General features: G+C 45.5%; 1 protein-coding gene across 6 annotated transcripts in view; it reads right to left on the bottom strand.

Moving 5' to 3' along the window:
- CPSF6 (cleavage and polyadenylation specific factor 6) overlaps positions 1 to 16334 on the bottom strand; it is a 44994-nt gene that overhangs the window by 14788 nt on the left and 13872 nt on the right. For 4 of the 6 annotated variants that reach the window (XM_019493408.2, XM_019493398.2, XM_014595881.3 and 1 more), the window contains exons 3-9: positions 15628 to 15731; positions 12423 to 12568; positions 9233 to 9406; positions 7569 to 8073; positions 6210 to 6302; positions 5103 to 5218; positions 4557 to 4710 (exon numbers count right to left, since the gene is read on the bottom strand). In XM_019493408.2, coding sequence (XP_019348953.1) covers positions 4557 to 4710; positions 5103 to 5218; positions 6210 to 6302; positions 7569 to 8073; positions 9233 to 9406; positions 12423 to 12568; positions 15628 to 15731 — 1292 coding nt within the window. The remainder of the gene's footprint in view (positions 1 to 4556; positions 4711 to 5102; positions 5219 to 6209; positions 6303 to 7568; positions 8074 to 9232; positions 9407 to 12422; positions 12569 to 15627; positions 15732 to 16334) is intronic. The other 2 variants (XM_019493419.2, XM_014595884.3) reach the window with 1 other exon arrangement.

The following is a 16334-nucleotide window of genomic DNA, read 5'->3' as shown; positions in this document are numbered from 1 at the left end:
CATCAGTGACTTGGGTGAGGGGGTAGAAAGCACCCTGTTCAAATTCGCAGATGACACTAAGATGTGGGGTGAAGTGGGTACGCTAGTAGGAAGGAACAGGCTGCAAGTGGATCTAGATAGGTTACAGGGGTGGGCCGATGAGAACAGGATGAGTTCAACACTGACAAGTGCAGGATAATGCACCTGGGGAGGAAGAATCAGCGGCTGGGGAACTCCCTTCTGCCAGTGTCGAGACAGAAAAGGATCTTGGAGTCATCACTGATGCCACAATGAACATGAGCCGATAAAGTGAGGACGCGGTCAGGAAGGCCAACCATACCTTGCCGTGCATCCACAGATGCATCTCAAGCAGCTCCAAGGAGGTGATCCTCTCCCTTTATGTGACACTGGTCAGGTCGCAGCTGGAGTACTGCGTCCAGTTCTGAGCACCACACTTCAGGAGGGATGTGGCCAATACGGAGAGGGTCCAAAGGAGGGCCACCTTCATGATCAGGGGTCAGCAGGGCAGGCCCTACGAGGAGAGGCCAAGGGATCTGAACTTGTTCAGCCTCCAAAAGAGAAGGCTGAGAGGGGATCTAGTGGCCATCCACAAACTAGTCAAGGGGGACCAGCAGGCATTGGGAGAGTCCCTGTTCCACCGAGCAATCCCGGGAGTTACAAGAAACAACGGATACAAGCTAGCAGAGGGTAGTTTCAGGCTAGACATTAGGAGGCGCTATTTCACTGTCAGGGTGGCTAGGACCTGGAACCAACTTCCAAAAGAAGTGGTGCTGGCTTCTACCCTGGGGATCTTTATAAAAAGGCTGGACGAACATCTGGCCGGGGTCATTTGACCCCAGTACTCTTTCCTGCCACAGCAGGGGGTCAGACAAGATGATCTCCTCAGGTCCCTTCTGACCCTACCAACTATGAAACTATGAAAGGTATTCCACCTATGGAGGAGGAACCTCCAGCACACCTATAGGGTGGGGAATGACCTCCCCAGCAGCTCAGCAGCTGAGAAGGATCTTGGAGTCATAGCCAACTCCAAGATGAATATGAGCCAGCAGTGTAATGAAGCCATCAACAAGGCCAATTGCACCTCGTCATGCATTAGCAGATGCATGACCAACAGATTGAGGGAGGTGATGCTCCCCCTCTCTGCGTCATTGGTCAGGCCACATTTGGAGTACTGTGTCCAGTTTTGGGCGCCACACTTCAAGAGGGAAACGGAAAATGTGGAGAGGGTTCAGAGGAGGGCCACTCGCATGATTAGTGGCCTCCGTGAAAGACCCTACGAGGGGAGGTTGAGGGATCTGGATCTCTTCAGCCTTAATAAGAGACATGTGAGGGGAGACCTTGTAGCCACCTATAAGCTTATCAAGGGAGGACAACAGGGAATTGGAGATGCGCTATTTACCAGAGCACTCCTAGAAGTAACTAGGAATAATGGGTGCAAACTAGTGGAGAGTAGATTCAAATTAGACATTAGGAAGAAATTTTTTACAGTAAGGGTGGCCAGAATCTGGAATGGGCTTCCAAGACAGGTGGTACTATCACCCAACTTGGAGGTCTTCAAGAGAAGGCTTGATAGGTCATCTGGCTGGGGTCATCTGACCTTGGTTCTCTTTCCTGCCAGGACACGATGATCCTTTGTGGTCCCTTCCGACTCTACAATCTATGAATCTATGAAACCCAACCCTGCCCCACCGCCCTGACTAAATGTCTGGGATTTTGCTTTGCTCCCCTGGTGCAAGGGGAGGGCGATCAGAGACAGCAGGGAACACCACATAGGTCTGTGTGTGCCTCTGCAGCTGCAGGAAGTTATGTCTGTGCTCCCTGCTGCCCGATCGCCCTCCCCCTGCTCCCACCAATCAAGCAAAGCAAAATCCCAGACATTTGGTCAGACTTAAAAACCCTGCCCGGACAGAGATAAGAGGGCTCAAAAAGGACATGTCTGGGAAAACTCTACTCTTTGGAGTCAGAACTTTCAGTCTATGGGGTAGACTGAATGAAGCGGTCCTGGTAGACTGGCTAGCTACTGCTCATTAGCACCTAGTTAATGCAAAGTAATTAGAAGACAAGAGGGGGCTCTCCCTAGTTTCAGTTACACCCCTGCCCCAGCCTGAATTCACCTGCCTCCCCCCCAACCCCCAGTTCAGGGCCAACTAACACACTGGGAGGAGTCACCATACCCCCAAAGACCACCTAAAGCCTCCCCCCCACCAGGTTCCATGCACACTTGGGGGAAAGTAGGTTAAACACCCACATTTCCTATCACAGAAAGGGGAGGAACCCCCACCACAACATCCCCCAAGAACCCAAGCAGCATGTGGACTGTAGGGGGGAGACCTGCCCTCCCAAATCTGCTTTAGTGCTGCAGTCCATACCACCACCCCTGCTCCTCCAGGTGGCAGAGCTTGGGCTGGGGCTTCTGCTTTGGCTCCACTCCACTCCACACCCCTACCAGCACCAAAGACCCCCAAAGACCCTCCTGCCCCACAGGGTCCTGTGCACAGGACTGTCCCTGGCCTGGGGGGGGGGTGCAACTGGGGTGACTACCCCAGGCCCCATGCTTTGGGGGGCCCTGCAGAGCTGGGAAGAGCGGCTATGGCAACTCCGCGCCACTGCCAGTTCTGCATCCGGTCAGTTGCTCCCCACCCCTGATGCTGACGGTGGTAGCAGCTTCTTTGGGTCCAGGGTGCACAGGATAGGGATGGGGCCCCGCACAGGCTAATCTGCCCCAGGCCCCGCAGCCTGTTTGGGTCGACTCTGCCCACGTACACTTGGAGTAAGCAGGTTAAATGCCTGCACTCCCCATAACAACAAGGGGGGAAACCTCCTGTGACATCTCCCAGAAACCTGCCCAGACCCTGAGCAACAGCAAGGCCAGTGGCATGCTCCATGCTGCTGCCGTTACAGCTATGTCGGTGGTCTCAATCATTTGCTCAGGGTCACCCACAAAAGGTCATTTTCTCCATGTTGTTCAGGAGAAGGGAAGCTTCTGCACCAGCCAGCCAGCATAAGTAGTTCTTACTTTATTTTAAAAATACAGTTTTAAAACTTTAAAATTTGACAAATTAACCGTGTCAGATAACTTTTAAAAAACAGCCCTTGTTGAGTCACTCAGCAGCCAAGGGCACCAGCACACACAGCACTATGGTCCTACTTCCCCCACTCACTTTGCAAGGTAGCTAGGAGGTGGTTGGCCAGGTCACTGCAAATGCAGAAAGCCTGCCACTGTGCATTCCCATCATTGTGTCAGGTATCGCACAGTCCACTCTCCCTTCCTCGCACGATTCTCCAGTGAGAGTTTCTCTTGGTCCACCTTGTTTCCTCAGCTGTAGGTAGTCTAATAGGGGATTTCCTCCCGTCACTGTGAAGGGGAGCACAAGTGTTTAACACGCTTCCCCCAAATGTGCAAAGGACCCTGGGGGGCTTTTTGGGGACTCTGGTAAGGAGAGTATTGTTCACTGGCCCCCACTGTGCATGGGAACCTGATATGGTCTGATGAGCAGGGCTTGGGGGATTGCAGGGGTCTTGGGGAGGTGGTGTACGGTTCCCCCCTTTGGGGGGTGTGCAGTGGCCATCTAGTGACAGTGGGGTGTGGGTGTATTCCCCACTGTCTCCCCTCCTGAGTGCAGGGGAACTGGCAGGGGAGCCTGCCAGTGTTATGGTAAGTGGGCTGGCTGCAGAGGGTCTCAGGTGGCCAGCCCCTTTTTGGGGGTGATCAGCAGGGGTGGAGTGCACGGTAGGAAAGGGGCTTGTCTGTGGGGCTTGCCCACGCACACATTATGGGGTGGTGTGCCAGCTGGTCCTCACTGTGTGAACACCCTGCTCCTTGCCTTGGATCTGGGAAGTAGACTGGAGACCAGAGAAGCCCTCTTATATCCCTGGGTGCAGAAGTCCCTAGGGGTTCTGGACTATGGGGTGGGGGTCTCTTGACCCCACATCTCCTACATGCCCTCCCCTTTCAGCACAGCTGCAGATAGGCTCACTAAGATGGCAGAGTGGAGAGCATGCCATGTGCACCCCCTGCCCACATCAATCACTCCCTCCTCTCCCTCCATGGAGGGTGCTGTGAAAATGATAAAGATTGACCAAATTGATTTTTATTCTGTTACTTTACTTTTTCTTTATAACAAAGGAGATGGCACACACCCTGTCACTCACAACAGTGCAATTAAATCATGGTGCCCTTGCCGCTTACTCCACAGAACTGAACTTTACGTGAAGCCATGGCACACATTTTTTTTTAAAGCACATTAACCTAAAGCACTTTAAATAAAGCACCTTTGTTGCATGTGTATAGACGCCCATTGAGCTGGATCAGATCTGCCCCAGATTGGCAGGCTGACCCCTGGGCTCCCTGCTGGCCAGGGCTACTCTGGCTCAGCTCCAAGTGCTGCGATCTCAGGCACACACATAAACGCAGCACTTTGGAGCAAAGATGAGCCCCACTGTTCCTCAGTTCCTCATCTGTAGAATGATATTAGTAAAAACATTTCCCGCCCCCTCTTTGCCTTTTATCTTGCTGGCTTGGACTGCAGCTAATAGATGAAATAGGATAGTTTTACCTTGATCCAGATCCATAAGACTTGGACTCAATCCCATGAAGGCAATCCTGAAGAGAGCTAATAAGTACTTTACAACGATCATCAGCGGATACTTTGGATTGTTTAATTAAGGAAATTGCAGTTACTAAGGTTTCTATAGCACTTCCATAGTCCCCTGCAAAGAAGAAAACAGATGGTTATTAGTGAATTAAAATATTTCAAATTGTAATTAAGCCTCCTTATGTAAAATTATTTCCCTTTTGAACAACTGTTCTTTTCTGCAAGAACCAACCAAGCTACTGCTATGGACCAGCTATTAGAACATGGTCTATAACTATTATCCAGAAGACAAATCACACAAATTTGAGTGCAGTGCAAATTTAGATACGCACCCAAGCCATCAGATGTGCCTACTGCAAGGCCAGCACTCATTTAAAAAAAAAATAATAATAAGGGGGGGGGAGAGGAGGCTCAAGGTGGCCTCAAATCTCTAGGGTCCCAAACGGGAAAATTAGAAATTGCTTACAGGGGGTAAAATGGGAGGGACACTAAATAAGATTTACTGACCAGCACTGGCATCTGACACAGCTCTTGAAATGGCACTGCTTGAGATAGCCCTATTTCTATTCATGATTTCTTCAAACTCTGCTTCACTTAAGGGTGTTCTTGCAGCATCCATTTCTCTGCAAGTAATAAAACTAAAGTTTAAAACAGTTAGCTAAAGCTTCTGAAGATAGCATTGCAGTGTTCAACAATTCAAATCTGCAACTTTAAGCAAAGTGACAAACAGGACAGAAAGCAGGCTTGTTTTGTTCATTGGTTTTGAAAGACTGTTTTACAGTATAAAATCTGTAGTCTAAAAATATGCAATGCTAAGGGTGAGAACCATTTATTTACATTGAATATTTAGAAACACTTGAATACTTTGGGTATCCAAAATGATTTATAAATATTAGTTAATACACACAACACCCTTAGGACTTAAGTATAAGTTTAATTTTCTGAATGGGAAAATTGAGGCAAGGGGGTCAAGCGACTTGCCCAAAGTTACAGATGGAGTTTATATCAAAACTGGAATTAGAACTCATGAGTTCCTGACTCCCAGTCTCCTGCTCTGTTTGACCAGGACTTTCACACTGTGAAACAGATAAAGAGCAAATACTGTCTAGCACTATTAATGCTCCATTTTCTGATCAACATTTCAAGCCTTTACTCCTACTTTTAGTTTTTCTGGTCAAACTCCAGAGCACTCTAACTTACTGTTTTAACATGGTATCTATGCTATTAGGAAAGGATCAAGCTTACACTTAAAAAAAATACCCCTCTATAGTACTAAATGCTGTTAAAATTTTAACAATGACCCACATCTGGTTTCCACAAAAATGGAAACTAACTGAAACTAAATGAAGATAAGCAAGTTTTCCCTCCAATTTTGTAGTTTCCTATTAGCCAGTTTCTGCATTATACAGAAAACCTGGAGGATGGTGTTAATGAGACTGAAAAAATGACACTTTTAAACTGGCTCACTGCTGGATAATATTTCTAAAACAGCGTTAGTTCTTCTGGTAGAAAGAAAATGCAGAACGATAAGCAATGCTATCCTCTTAAGTGCAAGAAGTGGAATAAGATCCTATAGCCAGTTTAGCATAAGAGGAAATGTCTAAAAATTCATACCTCCCTGAGTTTTGAGTATTATTTTTCGTGTGCCTCCCATAGAATGGAATATGTAATTTTTCTCTTATGGACATGTTATTTCCAGTGAAACGCCTATGATATATAATTAATGACAATTTAAATAGTTATGGATTGTAGTTTTGACATGATTAATGAAAATACTGGACAGTAAGTGCAGTGGTTCTGCCTTGTTTTCCCCTTCTCCCCCACCACCCAGCAACTGGAGGACAATCTAGCTACTGACTATCAAAAGAGACTGTGTTTTATTAACATTATATTTTAGTCAATTATGTCAAACGCTCTAGTTTTTATACAGTTATTGTAAGAACATTAAATTTATAAATAATATATTTTACTTTATAATTTGATCAATAAGCTGAAAAACCAGAACCATATAATCAACAAAGAGAAAAACAAAATTAATATTAAAAGGACAGGATGTCTTCCTCATACTGGAAGCATCATAACTCATATGATCCATATGGATAAATATATATTATTTTGTGTACTACCTTTCTTAGGTACTATCCCAAAATATTTCACAGAACATAAACACAAAAATAGCAGAAAATAAGAAAACAGCAAGAGGAGGGAGAAACAAAAAGGGTACATAAAAAGAAGAGACGTTTCAAATAAGATCTGAAAGATATGAAAGTTGAGACAAAGAGAATCAAGGGAGCTGTTCCAGATGGGATGAGTTGAAGAAAAGACTCTTCTCCCAACTATATAGCAAGGTCAGTACTAGATGAACAGATGGAGCTGGGAAAAAGGTAAAGTCTCAGAAGCTGAAGCAAGTCCATGGAGGTTTTTGATGCAAGGAGACTTTCAATTGAATCTTGAAGTGTGGGGAACAGTGGGGTTGCTTGAGGAATTCCATATTCTTTTTATTGTCTGTACTTCACATAACAGTGCTGTATTTGTAAGAAACATTATTTTTTCTCAGGTTAGTGTGTGAAGAACTTGGACACAGGAGGCCATAAGATGACAGCTGTCAAACAGTCAAAAGAAGCAAAGATGAAGATACAGATTTCCTAGCAGTGCAGCTGGGACAGAAGTATGTACTTCAATCTCTTGCACAGGAAATGATAGGCATATTTGCAGACAAAACATGAGGGAGCGAACGGTCAGTGGCAAAAGCAAGATTATGAATACTGAAGACAAAAAAAAAAGTAGGAGTCAAAGAGGGAAGAATGGGGAAACTGATACTGCATTTGAAAATACTCCTAAGTCCTAGCAAAACCCTCTGACAGATATTTTGCTGAAGAAAGCAAAAAAGCTGATGCATAAAAGGTAAAAGAATTTGGTGCTTCCTATAAGCAATGTGTGTGCTATAAAGCACATGAAACAAAAAGCACTCACCTTCCAGGTGGCCCATAGTCACCTCTGTCATATGGTGGAGGTCGACCATATGGATCTGTTGGTGGTGGACCACGGCTGTCTGAAGTAGGTATACCACTATTGGCAGGTGGGGGGAAGAAAGCTGGATTCACATGTGGTGCAGGTGGGGGACCACTTGGAGGTGGCCCAGTAAGATGTGGAGGAGGAGCAAGTGTCAGGGGTGGCCCGAGAGGACCAGGGGGCCGAGGGGGAAAAGGGCCTGGTGGAGGAGGTGGACCCTGTTGTGGTGGCGGTGGACCTGGAGGTGGGCCATAGCCTGGAACTGGAGGTGGAGGTCCAGGAGGAAGTGGCCCCAGTGGAGGTTGACCAAAGGGTTGTCCAGGAAACAGAACTGGAGGAGGAGGACGGTCACCGCGATTAGGAGGCCCAGCTAATGGAGGAGGAAGAACCTGACCAGGAGGAGGGGGACCTGGAGGGCCTGGTGGACCAGGAGGACCTAGGGGTGGACGTGGTGGATTCTGTCCAGCTGAAAAAAAAGGGGGGAATACAACGTTATTTCTGTAATTAGAGCCATTTAACCAAGACTTCCCCCAATCACCAAAGAGTGTACGCAAGCATCATATATTCTCACCTTCAAAAAGGCAAATAAACATCTGGCAAATTTCAGTTACTTGACTACTGACTAATATCTGAAAGTACACCATCAATGTTAAAAAAAGTTACATTATCATGTGTAAATCTGTCACCTGGTGTTAGCTATAACAGCAACAAAGTCTGAAATCTTTTCCAGCTCCTGTAAATCAGTGCAGATCTTTCACAGAGAGAAAACACAAAAGTCCTTGAAAAATATGGAAGAGTAATCATAAAACCACAAATACTGGTAGGAAAAATTACTGCTATCTGTAGCCAAATTAACTAATTATGTTCTTAAGTTAGCAATATTTCATTTTGACAGTCCCATTTAATTCAGTGGTCACAGACTACTACTTCTCCTACAGAATAATGTTTAAAGAGCTTTACATTTGCCCCACAACACACACACAGAGCTTGTTTTCACTGCAGTGTTAGCTTAAGATATATCTCCATGCATTACCCTGACCTGATTCCTGTCCACCCACAAAAGTCTCTAGCTCAAGTTAAGTGGTGCTTTAAACCTGACCTAGCTAATGAATAAGTCAATTAGCTCAAGTTTAAGGGGTACAAGTTAAAGCTGTAGGACTCTCGACATTTGAGCTATTACTGTGGTGCTGCTCCCATGTTGTTCTATAGTATGCACACTGTCACTAGTTAGTCACCATCGAAACAACTTAAGTTACGCTTCAGAGAAGTCAAGCCCGTACGAAGGTAAAAGGCATCTACCTTAAAACTAGTGCAAATACCTCCTGGCATACTAAATAAATTTTCCAAAAATGTAAAAAACTAATCCTTAGTAAATCACAATTATTTATACCTGTCCCAGTGCCTTTGATACAAGCATTTCAAGTCAAGTGATGTATGCTCACCACCAGTGAAGAGGTATAGCATGTTTTTCACTAAAATTCACCATTCAATATAAAAAGTATCTTGAATCAAATCCCTGGATCTCAATAAAAGTACAGCGCTCTTTCTGAGACCAGCACTGTCACAATGCAAGAAAGAAAAGAAAGCAGTAACCCAGAAATTAAGCAAGTGTTCTGGCATTTTACCTGGAAAAGGAGGCGGTGGTCCTCCTGGCCCTGCAGGTCCAGGAAATCTGTCCGCACCTGGAATGGCACCTGGAAAACGGCCTCGCCCTCTGTTAGTTGGTGGAAATGCTGCACGTGAACTACCTCCTGGAGGACCAGCTTTACCTTCTCCAGACATCTGACCTGACTGTGTAGCTGCAGCGATGAAGCAAAAATATATTTTTATTATATAACATGAAGCAAGATACACATTTTTCAATTCCTAGTGCTGCTGAGTGCTCTTGGACAGGTTCTACAACAACGAGCATTAATTCCTTAAGTTAGGTGCACAGATTTCAAGATGTTTTAAAATGCTTACTCCTGTTTTATTGCTAGGAAAAAAGTTACATAGGGTAAAGTGATTAGTTCTAATTCAATCGGGAAATTAATGAAATAGTTAATAACCACACTCAAATCTCTTAACCCTCTGTACCACATTCAGTTCACTTAAAGATTCTCAAATGAAGCCTGTAGAGAAATAAGTGTCTAATAATGTAAGGTGGTCGTTTCTAGCTGCTTCTATAACAGATCTTTGGGCCTCCTTTAAGGAAAAAGGAAGCACAGAAGCATACCAAAAGGGCAGGAAATGAGGATCTGGCTCAGACTCATCTAGGGTTTCTACTGCTAAATAATGAAGAAGAGTAAGACACCAAAGAACTTTCACTTGTGCTGACAGTTTGAGGCATATGTAGAGGACTAGGCATTTTCATTTAAACTTTATGCTTGGGGGTTTTTTTCTTGCATGCAGAATAAGGGAACCAGGTCTGATATAGGAATAAAAGGCGAGATTAAAAAACTCATTAAATATACCTACTCATGTCAAAAGTTCCATTTATAAAGTCACATAACAAGCTTACACTTCATATTACAGAGTTTTATTAATCTAAAATGGTTTCCTTCCTTTCAGAGGGAAGGGAGGTAGATTTCATAAGCCACCAAGGATAACTCACTACTTGAGGATATCCACAGTGTTACCAGGACTAACAGAACTAGATGTACAGCCCCCTTCTTGCTCTCCATTTCTCAGTATAGAGTTGTGGTGAGGAAAGGGGTTTTGACAGAATGCTGCCCTGTGTCAGCACCCCTTTATTCACAGAATGGCACCTGGAACCCATTGAGACAAACAAATTGCAATAGCTCTAAAGGCTGCTCAAACTCATGCCATGGCCCAAGCCACATCTCTCCCACCCAGATCAGATGCTAAAGGGGTAATACAGCAGATCATACTTCCCCCCACCTTGCAATGAACACAACCCAGGCAAATCTCAGAATCTACTTCCATTTAACTGCAAATGTCCAAATGAATGATATATTCACATTGATCAGTCTAGACTGACCGCTATCCCAGGGAAGGTCTTAGAAAAGTTTATTAAAGAGGCCATCCTTAACGGACTGACCGACGCCAAAATCCTGAGGGAAAGCCAGCATGGGTTTGTTGCGGGTAGATCTTGATTAACCTATCTCATTTCCTTTTACGACCAGGTGACCTATAACTTGGACAAGGGAGAAGAGATTGATGTCATATACATCTGACTTCAAAAAAGCCTTTGATCTGGTATCCCATGATCACGTTTTGGCAAAACTAGCCAATTGTGGCCTTGAATCCACCACGATCTGCTGGCTGGGGAATTGGCTCTGTGGTCGGACCCAGAGGGTGGTAACTGACGTAAGTCAATCGTCATGGTGCCCTGTGACCAGTGGCATCAAGACTCTGTCCTTGGACCCATACTGTTCAACATCTTCATTAATGATGTGGACATTGGAGTCAGAAGCAGACTAGCCAAGTTCGCCGATGACACCAAATTTTGGGGCAAAACATCCACACCTGAAGACAGAAGGGCAATCCAGGCTGACCTGGACAGGCTCAGCAAATGGGCAGATGAAAACCTGATGGTGTTTAACATTGAAAAATGCAAGGTTTTTCACCTTGGGAGGAAAAATCTGCAGCATCCTTATAGGCTCGGCAGTAGTACGCTGGCTAGCGCTACAGATGAAAGAGACTTGGGGGTCATCATTAACCCCAAGATAAACATGAGACTGCAATGCGATGCTGAGGCTAGTAAAGCAACCAAAATGCTGGCTTGCATCCATAGATGCTTCTCAAGCAAATCCCGGGACGTCATTCTCCCCTTGTACTCGGCCTTGGTGAGGCCACAGCTGGAGTACCGCGTCCAGTTTTGGACCCCACAATTCAAAAAGGATGTGGAGAACCTTGAAAGAGTCCAGAAAAGAGCCACACGCGTGATCAGAGGTCAGGAAAACAGACCTTACGATGACAGGCTGAGAGCTATGGGGCTCTTTAGCCTGGAAAAGCGCAGGCTCAGGGGTGATCTGATGGCCACCTATAAGTTTATCAGGGGTGACCACCAGTATCTGGGGGAACGATTGTTCACCAGAGCGCCCCAAGGGATGACGAGGTTGAACGGTTATAAACTACTGCAAGACCATTTCAGGCTGAAAATAAGGAAAAATTTCTTTACTGTCCGAGCCCCCAAGGTCTGGAATAGCCTGCCATTGGAGGTGGTTCAAGCACCTACATCCAACACCTTCAAGAGAAATTTGGATGCTTATCTTGCTGGGATCCTATGACCCCAGCTGACTTCCTGCCCTTTGGGCAGGGGGCTGGACTCGATGATCTTCCGAGGTCCCTTCCAGCCCTAATGTCTATGAAATCTATGAATGTTTTCATGTGTTACTGTTTTTTAAACAACGTGCAGTTTTGAGTGGCATTACAAGACAACAACAGATGTAAAAAATTCCATGACCACAAACGCTAAATATCTACATCAACATTCAAATAGGATGGAATTTGGGTAGTTCTTTAATAATAATTCCAGTTCTACAAAATTAAAAACATCCGAAATATTTAGAAAGCTTTTCAAAAGTATCTGGGAATAGAATATTTTGTCCTCTTCTTTGAAGAGGAAATTAAAGTTCTTTTCAACCCACTATCCCATCTGCACTCAAATAAATCCACCCAGCTCTAAACTGAAAAGAATTTATGTTGGGAACAACAATCAACTTTACTCGGTCGACCATAAAACATGTCACACAACTACACTGAGACTTGTGCATATCATTTTAAGTTAAGTATAAACTGCAACTATTTCCCTAAACTAAACCTTTGGTTCCCCTCACCCTCGAGTGAGAAAGCAAGTAAGAGCAAGCTTACTTTTCCTTGACTGCATTTCAAATTGACTCAGGAACTGTTTATTACATGGAGTTACAACAGGATTCTGCCCATGCAATTCTCTTTTAGGCAACAGATCCATCAACTTTTTTGAGGATGCTTCAGACCCAACACCTACAAGAGCAAACCTAAAAAGAAAGGAAAAAATTATATCATTGCTTTCTACATCAGAAAGGTCTGTTTCCTAAGCAAAGGATAAAACCCATAAAGTAAAAGAACACTTAAAAGCTATCAGACAAAACCTCACCACACACTATCAGCTTGGTAGAAAGATCCTTAAAATATCATAACACAGATTCCAGGATGCAGAACCTCCCCCCCCCCCCCCACCAAAACACCTGTAAATGTAAATTTAGACTCAGTATTACAAAGTTCCCATAATTCAATCTGAAAGACTCATGAAGAGTGCAAAAATGGGAAAAGACTTTATTTCTACTAAATCATAGCACTAACAGATGCATACTGCATGTCCAACAAATGTTTGTTATATAATGAAAAATCTTTTTTTTTTTTTTTTTTTTTTAAATCAGGGGAAAAAACATCGTAAACAAAACATAACAAAAATGTTCAGGAAAAAGTCCATCTTTCAGTGACTATCAGAGTAACTCAGAAGTGGGGTACAGTAGAGAATGAGTAATTTCTTCTCTACGTTTTTTTCCTTTTTTATTTATTTATTTATTTTTTACAGAAAATTACGTTGCATTGAATAATTATGTTAATAGACTAAGAAAAGCTTAATCAACTTCAAAAGGACTTTGTAGTCATCTTTTACGTAAGGACATATTGCTCACATCTTTCAGCTTTTATCGTAAAGCTGACAAAAACCAACTGACTTCTTTTCCATTCTATATTAAGCCTAACTGCATTTTGAAAGCTGGCTTAAGGAACGTTAGGTTCTCACAAGAAAAAAGAAGTAATAAGATACACTTCCAGTTACACAATAAAAAATATATTTCTGATGAAGTAATGGATGGACTGATCACTTGAAGAGCACAAGCTTTTAGTTACAAAAGTCAAGTTTTCAAAAACAGGCTACATTAAACAATAAACTGGCACTCACAGTGGAGAAGGCTTAAAAGAATTAGTAGGAAAAAAGGCTCCCTGAAATATAGGAAAAAAGGCTCCTTGGGGAATACTGGTACAGGTACTCCTCACTTAACGACCTACCTGTTTAACGACTGCGCGGACTTACGACCAGCTCTCCGAGCAGTCGATACTCCGAGCAGGTAGGTCGTTAAGTGAGGAGTACCTGTATTGTGGAAATGGCGCGCCGCAGGTTCAGCACGGCGGGGCGGACAGCTCCCGTGCTCGCGGCCCAGGCAGGGCGGGGCGCACAGAGCAGGCTTTCTTCGCCGGGGCCGGGGCAGCTCCGCCGGCTCCCACCTGCCTGCAGGCGCAATGCCCCCGGCCCCACGCGACAACAGCCGGCAGGGTGCAGAGCAGCCCCGCACGCAGGTCTGGAGGATGGGTTTAAGGGTGGTGGTTAGTTCTGCCTGCCGGGGCCAAGCTTCCCTCCTGCTCCCTGGTGCCAGCTCTTTCCCTCTCTCAGCATCCTCTTCCCACCAGCCCTGGCTTCAGGGCCAAATGCAGCCCTGGTGCTGGCAAGAGGGGGGGAGGGAGCAGCTTGGCCCCCTGCCCCAGGGACGCGGCTGCCAGCACATGGTCCTGCAGGGAGCACTTTGCTGCTCAGAGCGGCTCCTCGCTTATCGACCAATTCGCTTAACGACCGAGTCACAGGAATGGAACTCGGTCGTTAAGTGGGGAGTACCTGTATTACAATCCCATCCACAAAGCAGTGAAACATGCTATTGTTTTTAGAATTTATGCTTGTACACTCTGGTCTCTATGCAAATTCATTTTGTGCGAATTTGCTTATATGCAATGACCTTATTTATACCAAAAATTCGCTTTGTGCGAGAAAAATCCGATCTTATTCAAAGTCTGCTGGCAATGAGCTCCCTGCAGGCTGGCAGAGTTCTAGCTTACAGGGAGCTGGGAAGAAGTGGAAGGAAGGCAGTGAGACAGGGGGCGCCACGTGCACGTACAGTACATGCACATGGCCCCAAGTAGACTCAAGGGCAGCTCCATCAGGTAAGTGGGGGGAAGAGGGGGACTGAGGCCCCTGTAGGGAGGGAGCTGGGCAGGGCTGGGGCTACTGCTCAGCCAGTGGGGGCTTGAAGCCTGGGGCCACACTGTGCAGCTGCAGGGCCCCACCGGGGACTGGAATGGAGCCTCCGCTGACTTGTCATGGGAGGGCTGGCTCCCCACTGCTGTGGACACTTACAAGGGCAAGGGGCAGATGCACAGGTGCAGTGGGCCCTGGCCCCGACTCGGCTTCACTCCCTACCTGGTTCCAGCACCCCACACCCTGCTGTCCACGTCACCTGCCTCCTGTGGTGCAGGGCTGCACTCCTCAAAGAGCGGCAGCCACAGGAGGTGCATTCCTAGGGCAGCACAGGATGAACAGCCACCATTCCCTACCACCCTGCTTCCCTGCCCCAGGTGCCTCTCTGCGACCTGGTGCGGCTGGGATCAGCAGGGGTGCATGGAGAGGCTACGAGGCTCCCTGCTGCACCTGAGTCATGCCCACTGGGCTGTGGAGATACCCAGGGCCGGGAAGCAGGGAACAGTGGTACCGTGCAGAAAAGGTGCTTACCCCACGCTGCCTTGGCGACATGCCTGCTGCACGTGCTGCTGCTTGCAGCATGGGGCGAATATCTTCTCTGTGTGGCCCTACTGTTCCCTGCTCTGGGTGCCTCCGCAGCCTGGCGGGAATGATCTGGTGCAGCAGGCAGCTCATAGCCTCTCCATGCAGCCCCACTGTTCCCAGCTGCGCTGGGTTGCACCCAACAGGCTGGAGAGGCACCTGGAGAAGGGAAGAAGGGTGGAGCCAGGAGCAGCCAGTGTTCCCTGCTGTCCTGCTTCCTCCCCCTGGGTGCCTTTCCAGCCCGCCTCGCACTGCCCTTGCAACGCACCCCCTGTGCTTTTCGTTGATTGCAGCACAGTTTGCAGCCATTCCATACAGCAGTTATTGAATCATGTGATTATTGTTTGAATTTGTCATAGTTGGTGGGGGGGGGGGGGCATAGGTGATCATATATTGTTACCTGTAAGAAACAGTGACAAGCCACCCTTCACAGTAGCAGAACAGTGACCAATAATGGAAAACACTAAATTAAATTCTTACCCTTTTGACTGGCCATTAGCACGGTTTTCAAAAAATTTTATCTCCAAAATATCATTAACTCCCAGAGAATGGACTGCTTCAGTTAAGTCTTCATCTGTTGTCCACTGCAAGATATTTTTTTAAAATATTCAACTATCAAAATGCATCCAATACACACCAATCTCCTCTATGAGAGCAGCCTCATTTTGTTAATGCTATTATTAATTCTTTATTGTGAAAATGATTACATAATAACATAACTCACTATCAAGTTTCCACAACTACCTGTTGAAAAGGACTAAAAACATTAAGTGACATTTTAAAATTCATTCTCAGAAAAGATTATTGTTAAAAATATGTGATCATTTTTCAAAATAATCATTTTACTATGCAAGCAGTTTCTATTAGCCAAAGATTCCACAAGGAGTTTCTAGAGACCAGACAAATATAGTGTTTCACTTTTACAAAGGATAGAACATTTGCATTTCTTATAAAATGTTATTGCCAAAAAGGGCAGTGAAGGGATGGGAGAAAGGAAACAAAGGGGTTAGGGCTAACTTCAGCAGCCTATACAAATCCACCAATTAAATCATTTTGTTTGGCTCGTGTATTGAACATAATCCATCACTGTTGTATAGTTGGGTATACAACAGGAGTTAGAGTAACAGAAAAAACCTTTATTTTAACTCTAAAATCCCCTATATTTCCACCCTGGAAGGAAAGTGCTG

Source organism: Alligator mississippiensis, chromosome 4 (assembly GCF_030867095.1).
Source record: "Alligator mississippiensis isolate rAllMis1 chromosome 4, rAllMis1, whole genome shotgun sequence".
Taxonomy (NCBI): Eukaryota; Metazoa; Chordata; order Crocodylia; family Alligatoridae; genus Alligator; species Alligator mississippiensis.
This window is presented reverse-complemented; position numbering and strand designations above follow the sequence as displayed.